Source organism: Drosophila miranda, chromosome 2 (assembly GCF_003369915.1).
Source record: "Drosophila miranda strain MSH22 chromosome 2, D.miranda_PacBio2.1, whole genome shotgun sequence".
NCBI lineage: Eukaryota > Metazoa > Arthropoda > Insecta > Diptera > Drosophilidae > Drosophila > Drosophila miranda.
The window spans coordinates 12,721-30,715 of NC_046675.1; the positions used below are offsets into that span (position 1 = coordinate 12,721).

The 17,995-nt window shown below is 45.0% G+C and overlaps 1 protein-coding gene and 2 long non-coding RNA genes across 8 annotated transcripts; 1 reads left to right on the forward strand and 2 right to left on the reverse strand.

The window, feature by feature from the left end:
* Nucleotides 1–270: 270 nt before the first annotated feature.
* LOC117186881 lies at nucleotides 271–1,547 on the reverse strand. Of its 4 annotated transcripts, XR_004471750.1 has the most exons (7): nucleotides 1,292–1,330; nucleotides 1,135–1,165; nucleotides 891–1,068; nucleotides 799–830; nucleotides 541–718; nucleotides 449–480; nucleotides 292–368 (listed from the first exon to the last, which is right to left on the reverse strand). XR_004471750.1 is itself a non-coding variant. In XM_033388164.1 (5 exons), the coding sequence occupies exons 1-5, from the start codon at nucleotides 1,097–1,099 to the stop codon at nucleotides 286–288; spliced, it is 528 nt and encodes a 175-aa protein (XP_033244055.1). In that variant the 5' UTR covers nucleotides 1,100–1,121; the 3' UTR covers nucleotides 271–285. The 4 variants fall into 4 exon arrangements, 2 of the variants coding, with proteins under 2 accessions (XP_033244055.1, XP_033244054.1); XR_004471749.1 differs by adding an exon at nucleotides 1,470–1,547 and having other exon boundaries at nucleotides 891–1,413; XM_033388164.1 differs by lacking the exons at nucleotides 1,135–1,165; nucleotides 1,292–1,330 and having other exon boundaries at nucleotides 271–368; nucleotides 547–718; nucleotides 891–1,121.
* On the forward strand, nucleotides 342–2,402 carry LOC117186885. The gene is made up of 3 exons (XR_004471756.1): nucleotides 342–375; nucleotides 556–725; nucleotides 906–2,402. It is a non-coding gene; the product is annotated as an uncharacterized LOC117186885 (long non-coding RNA).
* A 3,162-nt stretch (nucleotides 2,403–5,564) lies between these two features.
* On the reverse strand, nucleotides 5,565–6,463 carry LOC117186884. Of its 3 annotated transcripts, none has more exons than XR_004471753.1 (3): nucleotides 6,427–6,463; nucleotides 6,256–6,376; nucleotides 5,565–5,687 (listed from the first exon to the last, which is right to left on the reverse strand). It is a non-coding gene; the product is annotated as an uncharacterized LOC117186884 (long non-coding RNA). The 3 variants fall into 3 exon arrangements; XR_004471755.1 differs by having other exon boundaries at nucleotides 6,256–6,286; nucleotides 6,339–6,442; XR_004471754.1 differs by having other exon boundaries at nucleotides 5,576–5,597; nucleotides 5,650–5,687; nucleotides 6,256–6,442.
* Between the last annotated feature and the right edge of the window lie 11,532 nt (nucleotides 6,464–17,995).

Consider the following 17,995-nt stretch of genomic DNA (forward strand, 5'->3'; position numbering starts at 1 on the left):
ACCATGAACCTCGTCCGCCACTCTCATCTCGTCCACCCGCTCGAGAGGTCGCGATCGTCGGACGTGCTTCAACCGTTTCGTGTCGTGTCGATTTTTGACTGTTCTGTGCCGTGTCGCCATTTCCGTTTTTTTCTGTTGTGCCCTGTTTTTTTTCCTGTGGTGTCTGTCGTGTGCCGTGCCGTGCCGTGCCGCCCTTCCTCCACCACACCCATTAATTACAGTGACAAACTTTTATTCCCGTCCACATCTTACTGTGCCACTAACCAACATCTCAAACATCACAAACTAAAAGAGCCTCACGCCATACATGGAATCACCCAACTTTGCTCGACAAATTCTAAGGTCCTTGATTACTGACACCTTACCACCTAAAATGTAAATAAATAAAGTTAAAATCATCACAAAAAATCATTAAAAGCCAATAAATATAACAACAAAAACTACTTACCAAATTTATCATGAATCTGAAAATAGAAAAACCTGAAAACAAAACAAAATATAAAATAACTATTTACATAACAAATTAATTTAAATAAATACTCAAACAATTTGTAGACATCAGGAGCAACAGCCTTTCCAAGAGACACGCTTGAAATAACATTGGCACTGGAATAAAGCTGCATCAAAATGTGGCGAAGGCCCCTCACGTTATACATGGAATCACCCAACTTTGCTCGACAAATTCTAAGCTGGTCCTTGATTACTGACACCTTACCACCTAAAATGTAAATAAATAAAGTTAAAATCATCACAAAAAATCATTAAAAGCCAATAAATATAACAACAAAAACTACTTACCAAATTTATCATGAATCTGAAAATAGAAAAACCTGAAAACAAAACAAAATATAAACTAACTATTTACATAACAAATTAATTTAAATAAATACTCAAACAATTTGTAGACATCAGGAGCAACAGCCTTTCCAAGAGACACGCTTGAAATAACATTGGCACTGGAATAAAGCTGCATCAAAATGTGGCGAAGGCCCCTCACGTCATACATGGAATCACCCAACTTTGCTCGACAAATTCTAAGCTGGTCCTTGATTACTGACACCTTACCACCTGAAATGTAAATAAATAAAGTTAAAATCATCACAAAAAATCATTAAAAGCCAATAAACTACCCACCAAATCTATCATGTATTGGCGTACAAAATAACTATTTACATAACAATCAATGTCAGTAAATACGCAAACAAGTTGTAGACATCAAGCGCAACAGCCAGTGAAAATAAAACAAACATCAGTCATCAAAAGCCAACAAATAAAACAATAAACTACTTACCTTGATTGCTGACACCTTACCATCAAACCAGCAAAAAATAAGACTGCAGATATAATAAGATTTCAATTGGCGTAAAAACAATTGAAATCACTTTTTCTTTTTCACACCAATTTTCTTTAAACCTGAAAATAAAACACTATACTCATTAAAAGTCAACAAATATAACAACATAAATTACCTAACTTGACTGCTTACACTCTATTACCAAACCTGCAAATATAATAAAATTAAATTCAGCCAAAATACAATTTAAAACACCTACCAAATCTGCCGCAAACCTAAAAAAATAAAACAACTAAAAAAAAAAAAAAGAGCCAACAAATATAACAACATAAACTACACAAAATTACATACAAATTATTACAAAGCTGAAGACAAAACCTGCCAATTAAATAAATAAAACACATATGGTGTACGAAATTAACTGTATGTACATAATAAATGTACATATGTCAGCAACTAAGCAAGCAGCCAGAAGACATCCCAACGCAACATCCAGTGAATCAACTTGAAAATAAAATAATTATATTCATTAAAAGTCAACAAATATAAAAACATAATTTACTTAACTTGATTGCCGACACTCCATTACCAACAAAATATAAACCTGCAAATAAAATAAAATTAAATTCATTTTAATTTCCACAAACAACGCATCCCGGGTGGCCGGACCAGCAGCCACTCGGCCGAGTGAGCCAATAATCAACGACTTTTGACCAACGATCCACAAACAATGCATCCCGGGTGGCCGGATCAGCAGCCACTCGGTCGAGCGAGCCAATAATCAACGACTGTTGACCAACGCATCCACAAACAATGCATCCCGGGTGGCCGGACATGCAGCCACTCGGTCGAGCGAGCCAATCTGAATTTAGTCTAAAATTAAAATAAAGCAAAAAAAAAAAAAAAGTAATAAATTGTAACCAATAGTAATTTGATAAATAACGTACTACATAAGAAATCGATAACTCTGTTAGATTAATATGTTGCCAAAACTCTTCATGTGTCAGTCCTAATGTTAAATGTTGCTAGTCTTAGGTAATAAGAACATTAATAAAGAAAGCTTCAGGTCACTCTAAAGTGCCCTGAGCCAGTCAAACCATTAAAAAAACCTTCAAATAAACCAATTGAACCTGCAAATAAAATACAATTAAAATCTGTCAAAACACAAATTAATTTACTTACCACGCTAGCTTCCAAACAAACCAATCAAAACCTGCAAATAAAATACAATCAAAATCAGCCAAAACATAAATAGACTCGCTTACCAAATACAACGCAAACCTCCAAATATAACCAATTGAACCTGCAAATAAAATACAATTAAAATCAGTAAAAACACAAATTAATTTACTTACCACGCTAGCTTCCAAACAAACCAATCAAAACCTGCAAATGGAATACAATCAAAATCAGCCAAAACAGAAATAAACTCGCTTACCAAAATTAACGCACACCTTCAAATAAACCAATTGAACCTGCAAATAAAATACAATTAAAATCAGTAAAAACACAATTTAATTTACTTACCACGCTAGCTTCCAAACAAACCAATCAAAACCTGCAAATGGAATACAATCAAAATCAGCCAAAACAGAAATAAACTCGCTTACCAAATTCAACGCACACCTTCAAATAAACCAATTGAACCTGCAAATAAAATACAATTAAAATCAGTCAAAACACAAATTAATACTTACCACGCTAGCTTCCAAACAAACCAATCAAAACCTGCAAATAAAATACAATCAAAATCAGCCAAAACAGAAATAAACTGACTTACCAAATTCAACGCAAACCTCTAAATAAATTAATTTAGCCTGCAAATAAAATGTAGCTAAAATTAACCAAAGGAAAAGCACAAATAGACTTACTTACCAAACTCAACGCAAACCTCCCAATGGACCAATCGAACCTGTAAATAGAAAATAATTAAAATCAGTCAAAACAAAGGTTAAAAATCCAATAAATATAACAACACAAATTACCTAACTGGATTCCTGACACTTGATCACCAAACCTACAAAACATAAACCTGAAAATAAAACAATATTAAAATCAGCCAGGAGTTTCATATCATCCACAGAAAGAAGCATATGCGCCGCCGTTCTTCTTAGAGCTGCATCGGTTGGATTCGGCCAGGAAAAGAGGGACGAGGCGATGCCGCGCTTGCGTTGCCGATGCTTGGAGGTCTCCCTGTCGTCCATACCTCCGTTTCGCACCGGATGAGGGGTCCAGGAGCGGCGTCACAAAATTTTTATGCCTAAGCCAGAAAAAAGAAAACACAAGCCGATCTTAACTTACCTTTTGTTTACAAGAGCAAATTGATAACTGTCTAGTATTTTTCTGTCTGTTATTATCAATGTTACCGTAAAGTAAAAAAAAATACCTAAATGTTAAAAAAATGTTAAATGTTTCCATAAATAATGTTATATGTTGCCAATAGTAATAAGAACATTAATAAATAAAGCTTCAGGTCACTCTAAAGTGCCCTGAGCCAGTCAAACCATTAAAAAAAAACAACAGCTAGCAAGAGTAACGCAATTCATTATGGGGGCCTTCGAAGAAAAACAATACTGCTCAGCTGTTTTTATAGATATATCTGAAGCGTTTGATAGAGTATGGCACACCGGTTTGCTATATAAGCTATCAAAACTGGTGTCTCTTCAGGCCTTCAAGCTACTAGAAAGCTACCTAAATGAAAGGACCTTCGAAGTAATTACCAACAATGGTATTACATCGAGAATTGGAAAAATAAAAGCCGGTGTTCCTCAGGGCAGCAATTTAGGTCCTCTTCTATACAGCATCTACTCATCTGACGTTCCGCTACCAAACTGCTTGAATGGATATCACCCCACTTCGATACCGGTGTTGAGGGAAAAAAACAGGATGTTAGCTACGTATGCAGATGACACAATTATTATGAGCAGAGCGGACTTCCCCCTGACTGCGGCAAAAATGAACGAACAATACCTAAATAAGTTCAGTGTTTGGGCTAAAAAATGGGAAATGGGCATTAACGAAAAGAAAACAGCCCACGTATTTTTCACATTGAACAAACTTAGCAAAACACAGCAAGAAAGTACGCCTAAGTTAAATGGACAAAGAATTCCTAACAAATTCAAACAAATGTATCTTGGGGTTACGCTCGATAGGAAACTTAGCCTTAACCACCATGTCAAAGCCATTATAAATAAGACAAGAACTGCGTCAATAAAACTTGATTGGATTATTGGCTGCAAAAGCCGGCTTGCCAAAGACTGCAAAGTGACCATCCTAAAACAATTAATCATGCCAATTTGGTATTATGCTTTTCCAGTCTGGGGTGCTCTGGCTTCCGACTCATTAGTGAAAAAGATACAAACACTCCAAAACAAACTAGTGAGGAGGGCAGTTAGGGCCACAAGATATACAAGAAACGACAATATCAGAAGTGTATACAATATCAAAACTGTCGAGGAGGTTTACGAGAAGGCTAGCGGCCGTCTCGCTAATTCACTCGTGGATCACTCAAACTCCGAAGTGGCCAGACTGCTGACCAACCCCCATGTCCCTAATAGATTGAAATCTAGCCGCCACAGATATGACAATCAACTCCGGAAGTTTATCCTCCCGCGTTGTAATGGACAACGTCAGGAACAGCAAAATCCAGATCTGGATCCGAACCGATACTATTCCGAAGCTGAGCGCAAAGTTATAGTAGAGAAGTATGTACCCATCCTGAGGAAAGGACTTCCTACTCTGCTGAGGTTAGAAAACGAAGAACAGGAAAGACTGGAAAAGGCTAAAATGGACAATAGAGAGGCCGAACGGAAGAAAAAACCATACAAACACCCGGACAGATTCTGCGAACTACAAATAAACGTGTACAGAAAAATGTATGCTCAAGGGAAATATACTAGGGAAACAATACTTGAAAGAATCAGGGGCCAACCATTGGGTATACAAAGAATTATAGTGCCAGACCACAGAGGGGATGAAGAGGAAGGCGTCCTCCAGCCGAATGGTTAAGACTTGATCCAATGGTAGAGCAAAAATCCAGAAAGTATAAACCTACAATTAAAACTAATTAAAAGCAGCCAAAACATAACTTAAACCGCTCACCAAATCACCTCCAAGCAAACCAATCAAAACCTGCAAATAAAATACAATCAAAATCAGCCAAAACAGAAATAAACTCGCTCACCAAATTCAACGCACACCTCCAAATAAACCAATTGAACCTGCAAATAAAATACAATTAAAATCTGTCAAAACACAAATTAATTTACTTACCACGCTAGCTTCCAAACAAACCAATCAAAACCTGCAAATAAAATACAATCAAAATCAGCCAAAACATAAATAGACTCGCTTACCAAATACAACGCAAACCTCCAAATATAACCAATTGAACCTGCAAATAAAATACAATTAAAATCAGTAAAAACACAAATTAATTTACTTACCACGCTAGCTTCCAAACAAACCAATCAAAACCTGCAAATGGAATACAATCAAAATCAGCCAAAACAGAAATAAACTCGCTTACCAAAATTAACGCACACCTTCAAATAAACCAATTGAACCTGCAAATAAAATACAATTAAAATCAGTAAAAACACAATTTAATTTACTTACCACGCTAGCTTCCAAACAAACCAATCAAAACCTGCAAATGGAATACAATCAAAATCAGCCAAAACAGAAATAAACTCGCTTACCAAATTCAACGCACACCTTCAAATAAACCAATTGAACCTGCAAATAAAATACAATTAAAATCAGTCAAAACACAATTTAATTTACTTACCACGCTAGCTTCCAAACAAACCAATCAAAACCTGCAAATAAAATACAATCAAAATCAGCCAAAACAGAAATAAACTCGCTTACCAAATTCAACGCACACCTTCAAATAAACCAATTGAACCTGCAAATAAAATACAATTAAAATCTGTCAAAACACAAATTAATTTACTTACCACGCTAGCTTCCAAACAAACCAATCAAAACCTGCAAATAAAATACAATCAAAATCAGCCAAAACATAAATAGACTCGCTTACCAAATACAACGCAAACCTCCAAATATAACCAATTGAACCTGCAAATAAAATACAATTAAAATCAGTCAAAACACAAATTAATACTTACCACGCTAGCTTCCAAACAAACCAATCAAAACCTGCAAATAAAATACAATCAAAATCAGCCAAAACAGAAATAAACTGACTTACCAAATTCAACGCAAACCTCTAAATAAATTAATTTAGCCTGCAAATAAAATGTAGCTAAAATTAACCAAAGGAAAAGCACAAATAGACTTACTTACCAAACTCAACGCAAACCTCCCAATGGACCAATCGAACCTAAAGAAGCATATGCGCCGCCGTTCTTCTTAGAGCTGCATCGGTTGGATTCGGCCAGGAAAAGAGGGACGAGGCGATGCCGCGCTTGCGTTGCCGATGCTTGGAGGTCTCCCTGTCGTCCATACCTCCGTTTCGCACCGGATGAGGGGTCCAGGAGCGGCGTCACAAAATTTTTATGCCTAAGCCAGAAAAAAGAAAACACAAGCCGATCTTAACTTACCTTTTGTTTACAAGAGCAAATTGATAACTGTCTAGTATTTTTCTGTCTGTTATTATCAATGTTACCGTAAAGTAAAAAAAAAATACCTAAATGTTAAAAAAATGTTAAATGTTTCCATAAATAATGTTATATGTTGCCAATAGTAATAAGAACATTAATAAATAAAGCTTCAGGTCACTCTAAAGTGCCCTGAGCCAGTCAAACCATTAAAATACGACACATCAAAAAAAAGAGGGGTATGCGTATCGTCATACGTCACCTGCACCGTTCCACACCCACAGACTGGGTGCGTGAACAGCTTGGTAGACTCGGATATAAGGTGAGGCATATTGCCAATATACATAAAAGATTTACAAAGGAGCCATTGGACCTATTCGAGGTTGAGCTTGAGCCACAGGAGAGCAACAATGGTATCTATGAGCTAACGGCAATTTGCAGCCAGCGGATCAAGGTCGAGAAGCCCATACGCGCGCCAGGCGTTCCCCAGTGTCATAAGTGTCAGATGTTTGGGCACTCGAAGAACTACTGCAGCCGTGCAGTTGTATGTCTCAAGTGTGGGGAGAAGCATGACCCCAAGGACTGCCCCAAGAAGCGGGAGGATGTGCCGAAATGCGCCAACTGTAATGGTCCCCATGTTGCCAGCTACCGTGGTTGCATCAAATATAAAGAATACTGCAACAGAAGGAAAAATGGGTTAGAACAGACCAACAGGATGTTGAGCAAACTTTCAATGCCTACCTTACCCGCCGCTCAGGGTTTGCGGCGTCCCCGCCAGCCACCCGTCATGAACCAGCAGGGCTTTCCAGCACTGCAGCAGCCAAGCCGCCGGCGAGCGCGCTCAGGCGCAAGAGCTCCTGCTCCTCCAGCTCAGATGAGCAGCTATGCCGATGCACTCCGCACAAGGCAGCCAGCGAGTCATTCCCAGCCTCTTCCAGGGAGGCAAGTATGGCAGTCGGTGCCACCCACAGCGACCACAATCGGATTCCAGCCCACTGTGAGCAGTCAGAGTGTCCGTCCTAGCGATGAACTCAGCCAGAAACTGGACTACCTCATCACACTGCTGACACAGGAGCGGATCCAGCATGCGGCCGCCGCTGCTGAATCTACCCAGAAACTGGAAGGGAAGATAGATGTACTAATTGCACAGATGACTAAGCTGACAGATTGCTTATACGCTAGCATCCAGGCAAATTCTTATGCCAGTAATGTATAGTACTAGTACTAATTACTCCAATTGACAAGCAATAGCTCTGGCTGCCCCGGACCAGTGGGCAGAAGAGAAACGTAAACAAGACAAAAACAAATAAGAAGACAAGAATTAGAATAGAAAACATACATATATAATCTCCCTTTTCTGCCAAAATGTTTCCCCTTAGTCGATAATGTAAACTTAAACTTAATTTAAAGTCTAGAGTATTTTATGCTTTGGCTCTGCCCACTCCCTCTCCCCGCTCTGGCTAACGGACTGTTGCCAAAGTGGAGAGATTTCCCCCAATGATGATTGCGCCGGCAGCACTGCCGGCAGAGGAGATTTCGTGCTGTTCAAAGCATCGTATTTGCTGCCTACGGCTGCTAACAGCAGCTCGTAGACAGCTATTTACATATATTTATAAGCTACAGCCCCAACAATTTGTACTAAAAATGCTGTTATAGTATAGGTACAATAAAGTCCCCATAGCGCAACGTAACTCTGGCTCCCCTAACCTGCTGGATCAGGCCAAGGCTCGAGCTGGGTTACGTTGCGTTATGTTAGTTACGTATCGCCACCGCTGCATACGACACAACAAAAACAAAAAATCAAACGTTCCGCAATAATTAATTATTAAATAGCCAAAATCGCCACAAAATCCCCGAAACAATATTGCACATGTATAATTATACACTGTGCAATATTCAGTAAATACATTCCGGGCAACGCGAAGTGTTGTGCCGTTTAGAAGTTTTCAACATACAAATACTACATAACCAAAGTGCCAAAAGTGAAAAAACGTGGGGTAGGCTTCAGCCGCTGCTGACCACCCCCCCCTCCGCTATATTAACACTTGTGTCTGTTTTGCACCAATAAAGCTACGGAAAACAAACAATGGTACGTAAACCGTGCCCCAAATCCAAAAAGAAGACCAATTTGGCCTCGAGTGCTCCGTGTTCGGACAACGAAATCGATCTTCTCTCCCCCTCGGTACCAATGTCGGGTATATCGCAGAGTGATCTACGCCCCCTTTCCTGTCGCTCGAGCTCATTGGCAGATTTGACCAGCGACATGCCATCAACCTCAGCTGCCGCTGCAGCCAAGTTGATGCAGGCCCCGATCACTGTGAAGCCATTGCTAGCCCCCCCCTCTGCCATGCTGACCAGAGCCTCTGCTGCTACTGCCTCTGCTGCTACTGCCTGTGCTGCCATTCCTGGTGCTGCTGCTAAAGCCACCGCCCCTACTCGCGTAGCTGCCGCCACAGCTAAACGCCCATCAACATCTACAGTTCCTAGTACTGCTCGTGTAGGTGCTGCTCAACGCACGCCAGTTTCTACTGGTGCTGCCCGTGCTGCTGCTGCCTCTACTGCTACCTGTGCCCCTGGCAGTTCTGCCACTGCTGACGCTACCAATCCTACTGCCCTTGCAGCATCCGTGCCGAGCCAGATGACTCTGCACGAGATTCTCAAGGAGCAGCGGGAAAAACTCGCAAAGGAGAGGAAGGTGATGGCCATGCTGAAGGCCGAGTCGGAGGCCCGTAATAAGAAGCGGACGACCACCCTGGCCTCGCCGATTACAAAGGTGTCGGCCAAGATGGTCAAACGGATAGTATCCTCGAAGGAGAAGCGGGACCCCAACCAGATGAGTACAACAAATTATTACAATATTCTTTCTGATGCTGATATGGATGTGGATGCTGACTGCAGCGAGGGAGAGACGGAAGCCGAGGAACCTGTTCCCACAAACAGGCCCTCTACTTCTCATACCACCCCCCCGCCTGCCCCTACTACTGCGCACGCTAACAATGCTGCTGCTACTGCTGACGCCAAAATTGTGCGGCCAGCCCCCATTTACATTCCTAATGTCACAGATATTTTTCCCCTACTACAGTGCTTTGATAATGCCATTGGCGCTGGTACATATGATACCAGGCCGGCTGCTAATAGGTCTTTAAAGGTAATGTGCCACACCATAGATGGACATAGGGCCCTGATCCGGCTCCTAAATGAGGGACAAGGTGTCGAACACCACACGTTTCGCCTGAAAAGCGAGAGGGGAATGCGTATTGTTATACGCCACCTGCACCGCTCCACACCCACAGATTGGGTGCGTGAACAGCTCGGAAGACTCGGATATAAAGTGAGGCATATTGCCAATATCTTTAAAAGGTTTACAAAGGAGCCACTGGACCTATTCGAGGTTGAGCTAGAGCCTCAGGAGATTAACAATAACATCTATGAACTAACGGCAATCTGCAGCCAACGGGTCAAGGTGGAGAAGCCCATACGTGCGCCAGGTGTTCCTCAGTGCCATAAGTGTCAGATGTTTGGGCACTCGAAGAATTACTGCAACCGTGCAGTTATTTGTTTGAAGTGCGGCGATAAGCACGACCCTAAGGACTGCCCCAAGAAGCGGGAGGAGGTGCCGAAATGCGCAAATTGTGATGGTCCCCATGTTGCCAGCTACCGTGGCTGTGTGAAGTATAAGGAGTACTGCAACAAAAGAAGAAATGGGTTAGATCAGACCAACAAGATGCTAAATAAACTTTCGATGCCTACCTTACCCGCCACTCAGGGTTTGCGGCGTCCCCGCCAGCCACCCGTCATGAACCAGCAGGGATTTCCAGCACTGCAGCAACCTAGCCGCCGGCGAGCGCGCTCTGGCGCAAGAGCTCCTGCTCCTCCAGTTCAAATGAGCAGTTATGCCGATGCACTCCGCACACGGCAACCAGCGAGTCATTCCCAGCCTCTTCCTGGGAGGCAAGTATGGCATTCGGTGCCGCCAGCAGCGACCACAACTGGATTCCAGCCCGTGGCGAGCAGTCAGAGTGTCCGTCCTAGCGATGAGCTCAGCCAGAAACTGGACTATCTCATCACCCTGCTGACTCAGGAGCGGATCCAGCATGCGGCCGCCGCTGCTGAATCTACTCAAAAGCTGGAAGGAAAAATGGATGTGTTAATTGCTCAAATGACAAAGCTTACAGACTGTTTATACGCTAGCATTCAGGCGAATTCATTTGCCAGAAATGTATAATCCTAATGCTAACTACTCTACCCGCCACCACAGCAATCTAAAGATTGTATTTTGGAACGCCTCGGGACTCCGAGGGAAGACAGCTGAACTTGCGGCATTTGCATGCAGACACGAAGTTGACGTTCTGATGGTCTCTGAGTCTCATTTTAAAAACTCAGAGACCTTCAGCGTCAATGGATACTGTACTTACGGTGCCAATCACCCATCTGGGACTGGTCGTGGGGGATCCCTGCTCTTAATCAGAGCTGGAATCCTTCATATTGCCCTGCCAAACATAACAACGGACCACATTCAGTGTGCATCCGCTACCCTGACCCTGCCTGATGGTGGCCGACTGGTGGTCTCTTCCATTTACTGCCCCCCAATGGAGGAATGGACTGAGGAGGACTTCTTGGCATTGTTTGGTCAGTTGGGGCCGAGATTTGTTGCTGCTGGCGATTGGAACGCGAAGAACTCGTGGTGGGGAAACGCAAGGGCGTGCAGAAGAGGCGGAAAGCTGCTCAGGGCCGTTCAGGAAAGTAGCTGCAACATCCTGGCTACTGGATCTCCAACCCACTACCCATATAACACTCGGCACACACCATCGGCAATCGACTTCGCGGTCTACAAGGGCGTGAGGGATGAGTTGCTGCATATCTCCCATCTGAATGACCTCTCATCTGATCATCTCCCAATGGTGGTTCAGTTGAGCATGTCTCCAGCGGAGGCGGTGAACAGGAGACGCCTCTTGCCCCCAGGGTCCAGCATTGCGAGGTTCCAATCTTGGCTTGACTCGCACATCCATCTGAATACCGAGCTCAGGTCAGCAGAGGATGTTGATGACGCAGCTAGCATTCTGGAGAGGAACGTGTTGGAGGCAGCTGAACATGCCACAAGCGGTTTGAGGAGGCCCGTCCGACCTAGAGTCCAAGCTGAGTACCAGGTCAGCAATCGCATACGGCTGATGATTGCCACCAAGAGGCGCCTGAGGAATCTACTGAAGCGGAACCATGATCCGGCAGTGCGGCACCTGTACAACATGCTAGCCAACAGGATTCATAAGGAGCTGGAAGCGGACAAAGCCAGACGCGCGGACGCAATCATTGGTTCAATCGATCCCACTGATCGCTACAGCATGGCAAAGCTGTGGAGATTGACCAATGGATTGAAGCGGCAGCCAGCAGCCAACTTGCCTGTCCGAAAGTTTTGCGCCGATGGAGATGACAATTCAGACGATCCCTGGTGTAAGAGCACGGAGGAGAAGGCAGAGTCCTTTGCGAGGCATCTGGAGCAGCGTTTCAAGCCTGTACTGACCAGCGCGGCAGCCGACATACGAGCAATCGAGGAGTCTCTTGAAGAGTTTGGATCCCCTGGTCCCAATTTGAGATTCAGGGCGATCACTCTTCCTGAGATTGAGGCACAAGTCAAGGTACTGAAGGTAAAAAAGGCCCCTGGAATGGACAGGATTGACAATCGGACGATAAAAGCTCTACCCAAGTCTGCTCTCCTGTATTTTGCACTCATATGCAACAGCTCCCTTAGGATTGGTTGCTTTCCTAACAGGTGGAAACACGCGGCAGTTAGTATGATCCCCAAGCCAGGAAAACCCGCCGATAAGTTGGCATCTTATCGCCCCATCAGTCTGCTTTCGGGTCTGTCCAAACTGTTTGAGCGTCTCATTCTGACCAGGATGATGGAAGCTGATGGATTTGTCGAGGCTATTCCAAACCATCAGTTCGGCTTCAGACAGGTGCACGCGGCTGAACACCAATTGGGGAGAGTCTCGAAGTTCATTTTGTCCACATATGAGAACAACCTGTACTGCTCAGCCATCTACATGGACATACAGGAGGCATTCGACCGAGTCTGGCATTCGGGCCTGAAGTACAAGATGAAGCAACTGTTGCCGGCAGCAATATACAGAGTCTTGTCCCACTACTTGGACGATCGAACTTTCTATGTGGAATGCACAGGCGGAGTCAAGTCAGGGTACAAAAAGATTGCAGCAGGCGTTCCTCAGGGCAGCGTACTTGGGCCAGTTCTATACAATCTGTATACATACGACATGCCGCTTCCTCGCGACAGGGGTATGCTCTTGGCTACCTATGCTGACGACACAGCAATCCTGGCGACTGGCATGAATCAGCTCATGGCTACCCAAAAGCTCAACCGCTTCCTGCTCAGCATCTCCAACTGGGCAAAGCAATGGGGCATCACCATCAATGCCTCCAAAACTGTGCATATAGTGCATACGTTGCGCACGATCCAGCAGCCAGATGATGATTTGCAGCCGCACATCGCCGACCAGCGAATCAGTAGCGTCGCCGTGCACTCATATCTGGGGGTCAAGCTGGACGCCAAGCTACAGTTCCACCTGCACATCAGCAACGTCGTCACAAAGGTCAGGGCAAGGGTCCAAAAACTGCGCTGGCTCCTGAACACAAGCAGCAAATTGAACCTCAAAACCAAGGTAATGCTGTACAAGCAGATGATCGCACCGATCTGGCAGTACACATTGGCCGTATGGGGTCCATTAGCTACCAGCGCAGAATTTGGACGGATCCAGGTTGAGCAGAACAAGACCCTTCGACTGATATGTAACGCTCCATGGTATGTGAGGAATGACACCATCCACAGGGACCTGGAAGTGGACACGGTTGAGGCAGTTTACGAGAGGACGTGCAAGAGGTACACGGGGCAAATGAGATCCCACCACAACATTGAGGCAGCCAAAGTGGTCAATGACCCCTACGTACCGCACCGAATCTCTAGACCCCGGTATTCCGAGTATCTTGCCAAACACCTTCCCAAAGAACTCGCGAAACACGAATGGAACCGAATTGAGATGATCCCTAACCAGCGCCCGTTCACCGAAGAAGACCAAATCAGCCACGACCGGGACCTTGATGACATGCGGAGGATGCTGATCAGGATGGATCGCCCAGTGTCGCCGCCAACAGAGTTCAACTACTACACAGAGGTCATACTGCCAAGACGGAGGCAACTGGAGCCTGCCCCCATAGCCACGATCGATCTGACGGTCAGCAGCAGAAGGCAGCGACTAGAACGATTGGGACTGGCATTGAATGCAGCAATGAACGAGATAGCTGACACACACTCGCGGCACAGCGATAACGGCCAGGTCAATGGAAGCACACTCACACACACGAACACAAATGCCCAGGAACATCAACCACCGCCAGCAACGGGTACAAGAAACACAGAGAATAACAGCCAAAATGTACAGCAGCAATGAAGACTTACCGCCAGCAAAGTCCCGTTCAGCCCCTAAGAATGCAACAACCATGGCTGCCACATTCGTACACAGAAAACACACACGCACGGAAAAAAAAAAACACAGAGGCATATGCGAGCGCGACAATTGGCCGTTACGGAATGATCACTCTGCTTAATATCTTCCTAAACCGATTAACTAACGACATAGAAATGGACAACTGCAAATTATTAAAAAGAGTAGAAGACTCATGCGAACGATTGCCAAAAACGCGTCCGAACAAGGCGCTGCTGTTCAAAGCTATGAGCGTTAGCATTTCTGCTGCGCAATTTCTGTCTCCTCCTTCTCCTATAGATCTCGAATTGCCGCCAGTGAACTCCCTGAGAGGAAGAGAGAAGCCAACAACAACTGGAAGGTGGTGGACTTCGGCCATTTCCACTGATGAGACAACGGACCGTTGCGCACATACAAGCGCACATACAAACACTCATCCACACAAACGCTCAACTCAATGCTGGCTGCCCCGGACCAGAGGGCGGAACAGTAACGAAGGAAGAAATGAAGACAGAAACAAAACAAGCAATAGCTCTGGCTGCCCCGGACCAGTGGGCAGAGGAGAAACAAAAACAAGACAAAACAAATAAAAGACAAGACATAGAATAGATAACATATATATGTATATAATCTCCCTTTTCTGCCAATGAAGGCAACCAAAATGTTCCCCTTAATTATAATCTACATTTAAATCTATCTATAGTCTAGAGTATTATGCTTTAGCTCTACCCACTCCCTCTCCCCCCTCTGGCAAACGGACTGTTGCCAAAGTGGAGAGATTTCCCCATATGGACGATTGCGCCGGCAACACTGCCGGCAATGGAGATTTCGTGCTGTTTAAAGCATCGTATTTGCTGCCTACGGCTGCTGTTAGCAACCGTAGACAGCTATTTACATACATTTATATTAAGTAACAGCCTCAACAAACTGTACCTAAAATGCTATATTAAGTATTGGTATAAATAAAGTCCCCATAGCGTAACGTAACTCTGGCTCCCCTAACCTGCTGGATCAGGCCAAGGCTCGAGCTGGGTTACGTTACGTTATGTTAGTTACGTATCGCCTCCGCTGCATACGACACACAAAAAAAAAAAAAAAAAAAACATCAAAAAATTAATTATTAAATAGCCAAAATCGCCACAAAATCCCCGAAACAATATTGCACATGTATAATTATACACTGTGCAATATTCAGTAAATACATTCCGGGCAACGCGAAGTGTTGTGCCGTTTAGAAGTTTTCAACATACAAATACTACATAACCAAAGTGCCAAAAGTGAAAAAACGTGGGGTAGGCTTCAGCCGCTGCTGACCACCCCCCCCTCCGCTATATTAACACTTGTGTCTGTTTTGCACCAATAAAGCTACGGAAAACAAACAATGGTACGTAAACCGTGCCCCAAATCCAAAAAGAAGACCAATTTGGCCTCGAGTGCTCCGTGTTCGGACAACGAAATCGATCTTCTCTCCCCCTCGGTACCAATGTCGGGTATATCGCAGAGTGATCTACGCCCCCTTTCCTGTCGCTCGAGCTCATTGGCAGATTTGACCAGCGACATGCCATCAACCTCAGCTGCCGCTGCAGCCAAGTTGATGCAGGCCCCGATCACTGTGAAGCCATTGCTAGCCCCCCCCTCTGCCATGCTGACCAGAGCCTCTGCTGCTACTGCCTCTGCTGCTACTGCCTGTGCTGCCATTCCTGGTGCTGCTGCTAAAGCCACCGCCCCTACTCGCGTAGCTGCCGCCACAGCTAAACGCCCATCAACATCTACAGTTCCTAGTACTGCTCGTGTAGGTGCTGCTCAACGCACGCCAGTTTCTACTGGTGCTGCCCGTGCTGCTGCTGCCTCTACTGCTACCTGTGCCCCTGGCAGTTCTGCCACTGCTGACGCTACCAATCCTACTGCCCTTGCAGCATCCGTGCCGAGCCAGATGACTCTGCACGAGATTCTCAAGGAGCAGCGGGAAAAACTCGCAAAGGAGAGGAAGGTGATGGCCATGCTGAAGGCCGAGTCGGAGGCCCGTAATAAGAAGCGGACGACCACCCTGGCCTCGCCGATTACAAAGGTGTCGGCCAAGATGGTCAAACGGATAGTATCCTCGAAGGAGAAGCGGGACCCCAACCAGATGAGTACAACAAATTATTACAATATTCTTTCTGATGCTGATATGGATGTGGATGCTGACTGCAGCGAGGGAGAGACGGAAGCCGAGGAACCTGTTCCCACAAACAGGCCCTCTACTTCTCATACCACCCCCCCGCCTGCCCCTACTACTGCGCACGCTAACAATGCTGCTGCTACTGCTGACGCCAAAATTGTGCGGCCAGCCCCCATTTACATTCCTAATGTCACAGATATTTTTCCCCTACTACAGTGCTTTGATAATGCCATTGGCGCTGGTACATATGATACCAGGCCGGCTGCTAATAGGTCTTTAAAGGTAATGTGCCACACCATAGATGGACATAGGGCCCTGATCCGGCTCCTAAATGAGGGACAAGGTGTCGAACACCACACGTTTCGCCTGAAAAGCGAGAGGGGAATGCGTATTGTTATACGCCACCTGCACCGCTCCACACCCACAGATTGGGTGCGTGAACAGCTCGGAAGACTCGGATATAAAGTGAGGCATATTGCCAATATCTTTAAAAGGTTTACAAAGGAGCCACTGGACCTATTCGAGGTTGAGCTAGAGCCTCAGGAGATTAACAATAACATCTATGAACTAACGGCAATCTGCAGCCAACGGGTCAAGGTGGAGAAGCCCATACGTGCGCCAGGTGTTCCTCAGTGCCATAAGTGTCAGATGTTTGGGCACTCGAAGAATTACTGCAACCGTGCAGTTATTTGTTTGAAGTGCGGCGATAAGCACGACCCTAAGGACTGCCCCAAGAAGCGGGAGGAGGTGCCGAAATGCGCAAATTGTGATGGTCCCCATGTTGCCAGCTACCGTGGCTGTGTGAAGTATAAGGAGTACTGCAACAAAAGAAGAAATGGGTTAGATCAGACCAACAAGATGCTAAATAAACTTTCGATGCCTACCTTACCCGCCACTCAGGGTTTGCGGCGTCCCCGCCAGCCACCCGTCATGAACCAGCAGGGATTTCCAGCACTGCAGCAACCTAGCCGCCGGCGAGCGCGCTCTGGCGCAAGAGCTCCTGCTCCTCCAGTTCAAATGAGCAGTTATGCCGATGCACTCCGCACACGGCAACCAGCGAGTCATTCCCAGCCTCTTCCTGGGAGGCAAGTATGGCATTCGGTGCCGCCAGCAGCGACCACAACTGGATTCCAGCCCGTGGCGAGCAGTCAGAGTGTCCGTCCTAGCGATGAGCTCAGCCAGAAACTGGACTATCTCATCACCCTGCTGACTCAGGAGCGGATCCAGCATGCGGCCGCCGCTGCTGAATCTACTCAAAAGCTGGAAGGAAAAATGGATGTGTTAATTGCTCAAATGACAAAGCTTACAGACTGTTTATACGCTAGCATTCAGGCGAATTCATTTGCCAGAAATGTATAATCCTAATGCTAACTACTCTACCCGCCACCACAGCAATCTAAAGATTGTATTTTGGAACGCCTCGGGACTCCGAGGGAAGACAGCTGAACTTGCGGCATTTGCATGCAGACACGAAGTTGACGTT

What these genes read in the sequence shown, in the direction of transcription:
- LOC117186881 (XM_033388163.1), bottom strand. Translation starts at nt 1,099, where the DNA reads ATGATTTTAACTTTATTTATTTACATTTCAGGTGGTAAGGTGTCAGTA. An exon ending in TCAGATTCATGATAAATTTG is followed by an intron (nt 719 to 798) that starts GTAAGTAGTTTT and finishes TTTACATTTTAG; the next exon opens with GTGGTAAGGTGTCAGTAATC. An exon ending in GATGTCTACAAATTGTTTGA is followed by an intron (nt 481 to 540) that starts GTATTTATTTAA and finishes TTTTGTTTTCAG; the next exon opens with GTTTTTCTATTTTCAGATTC.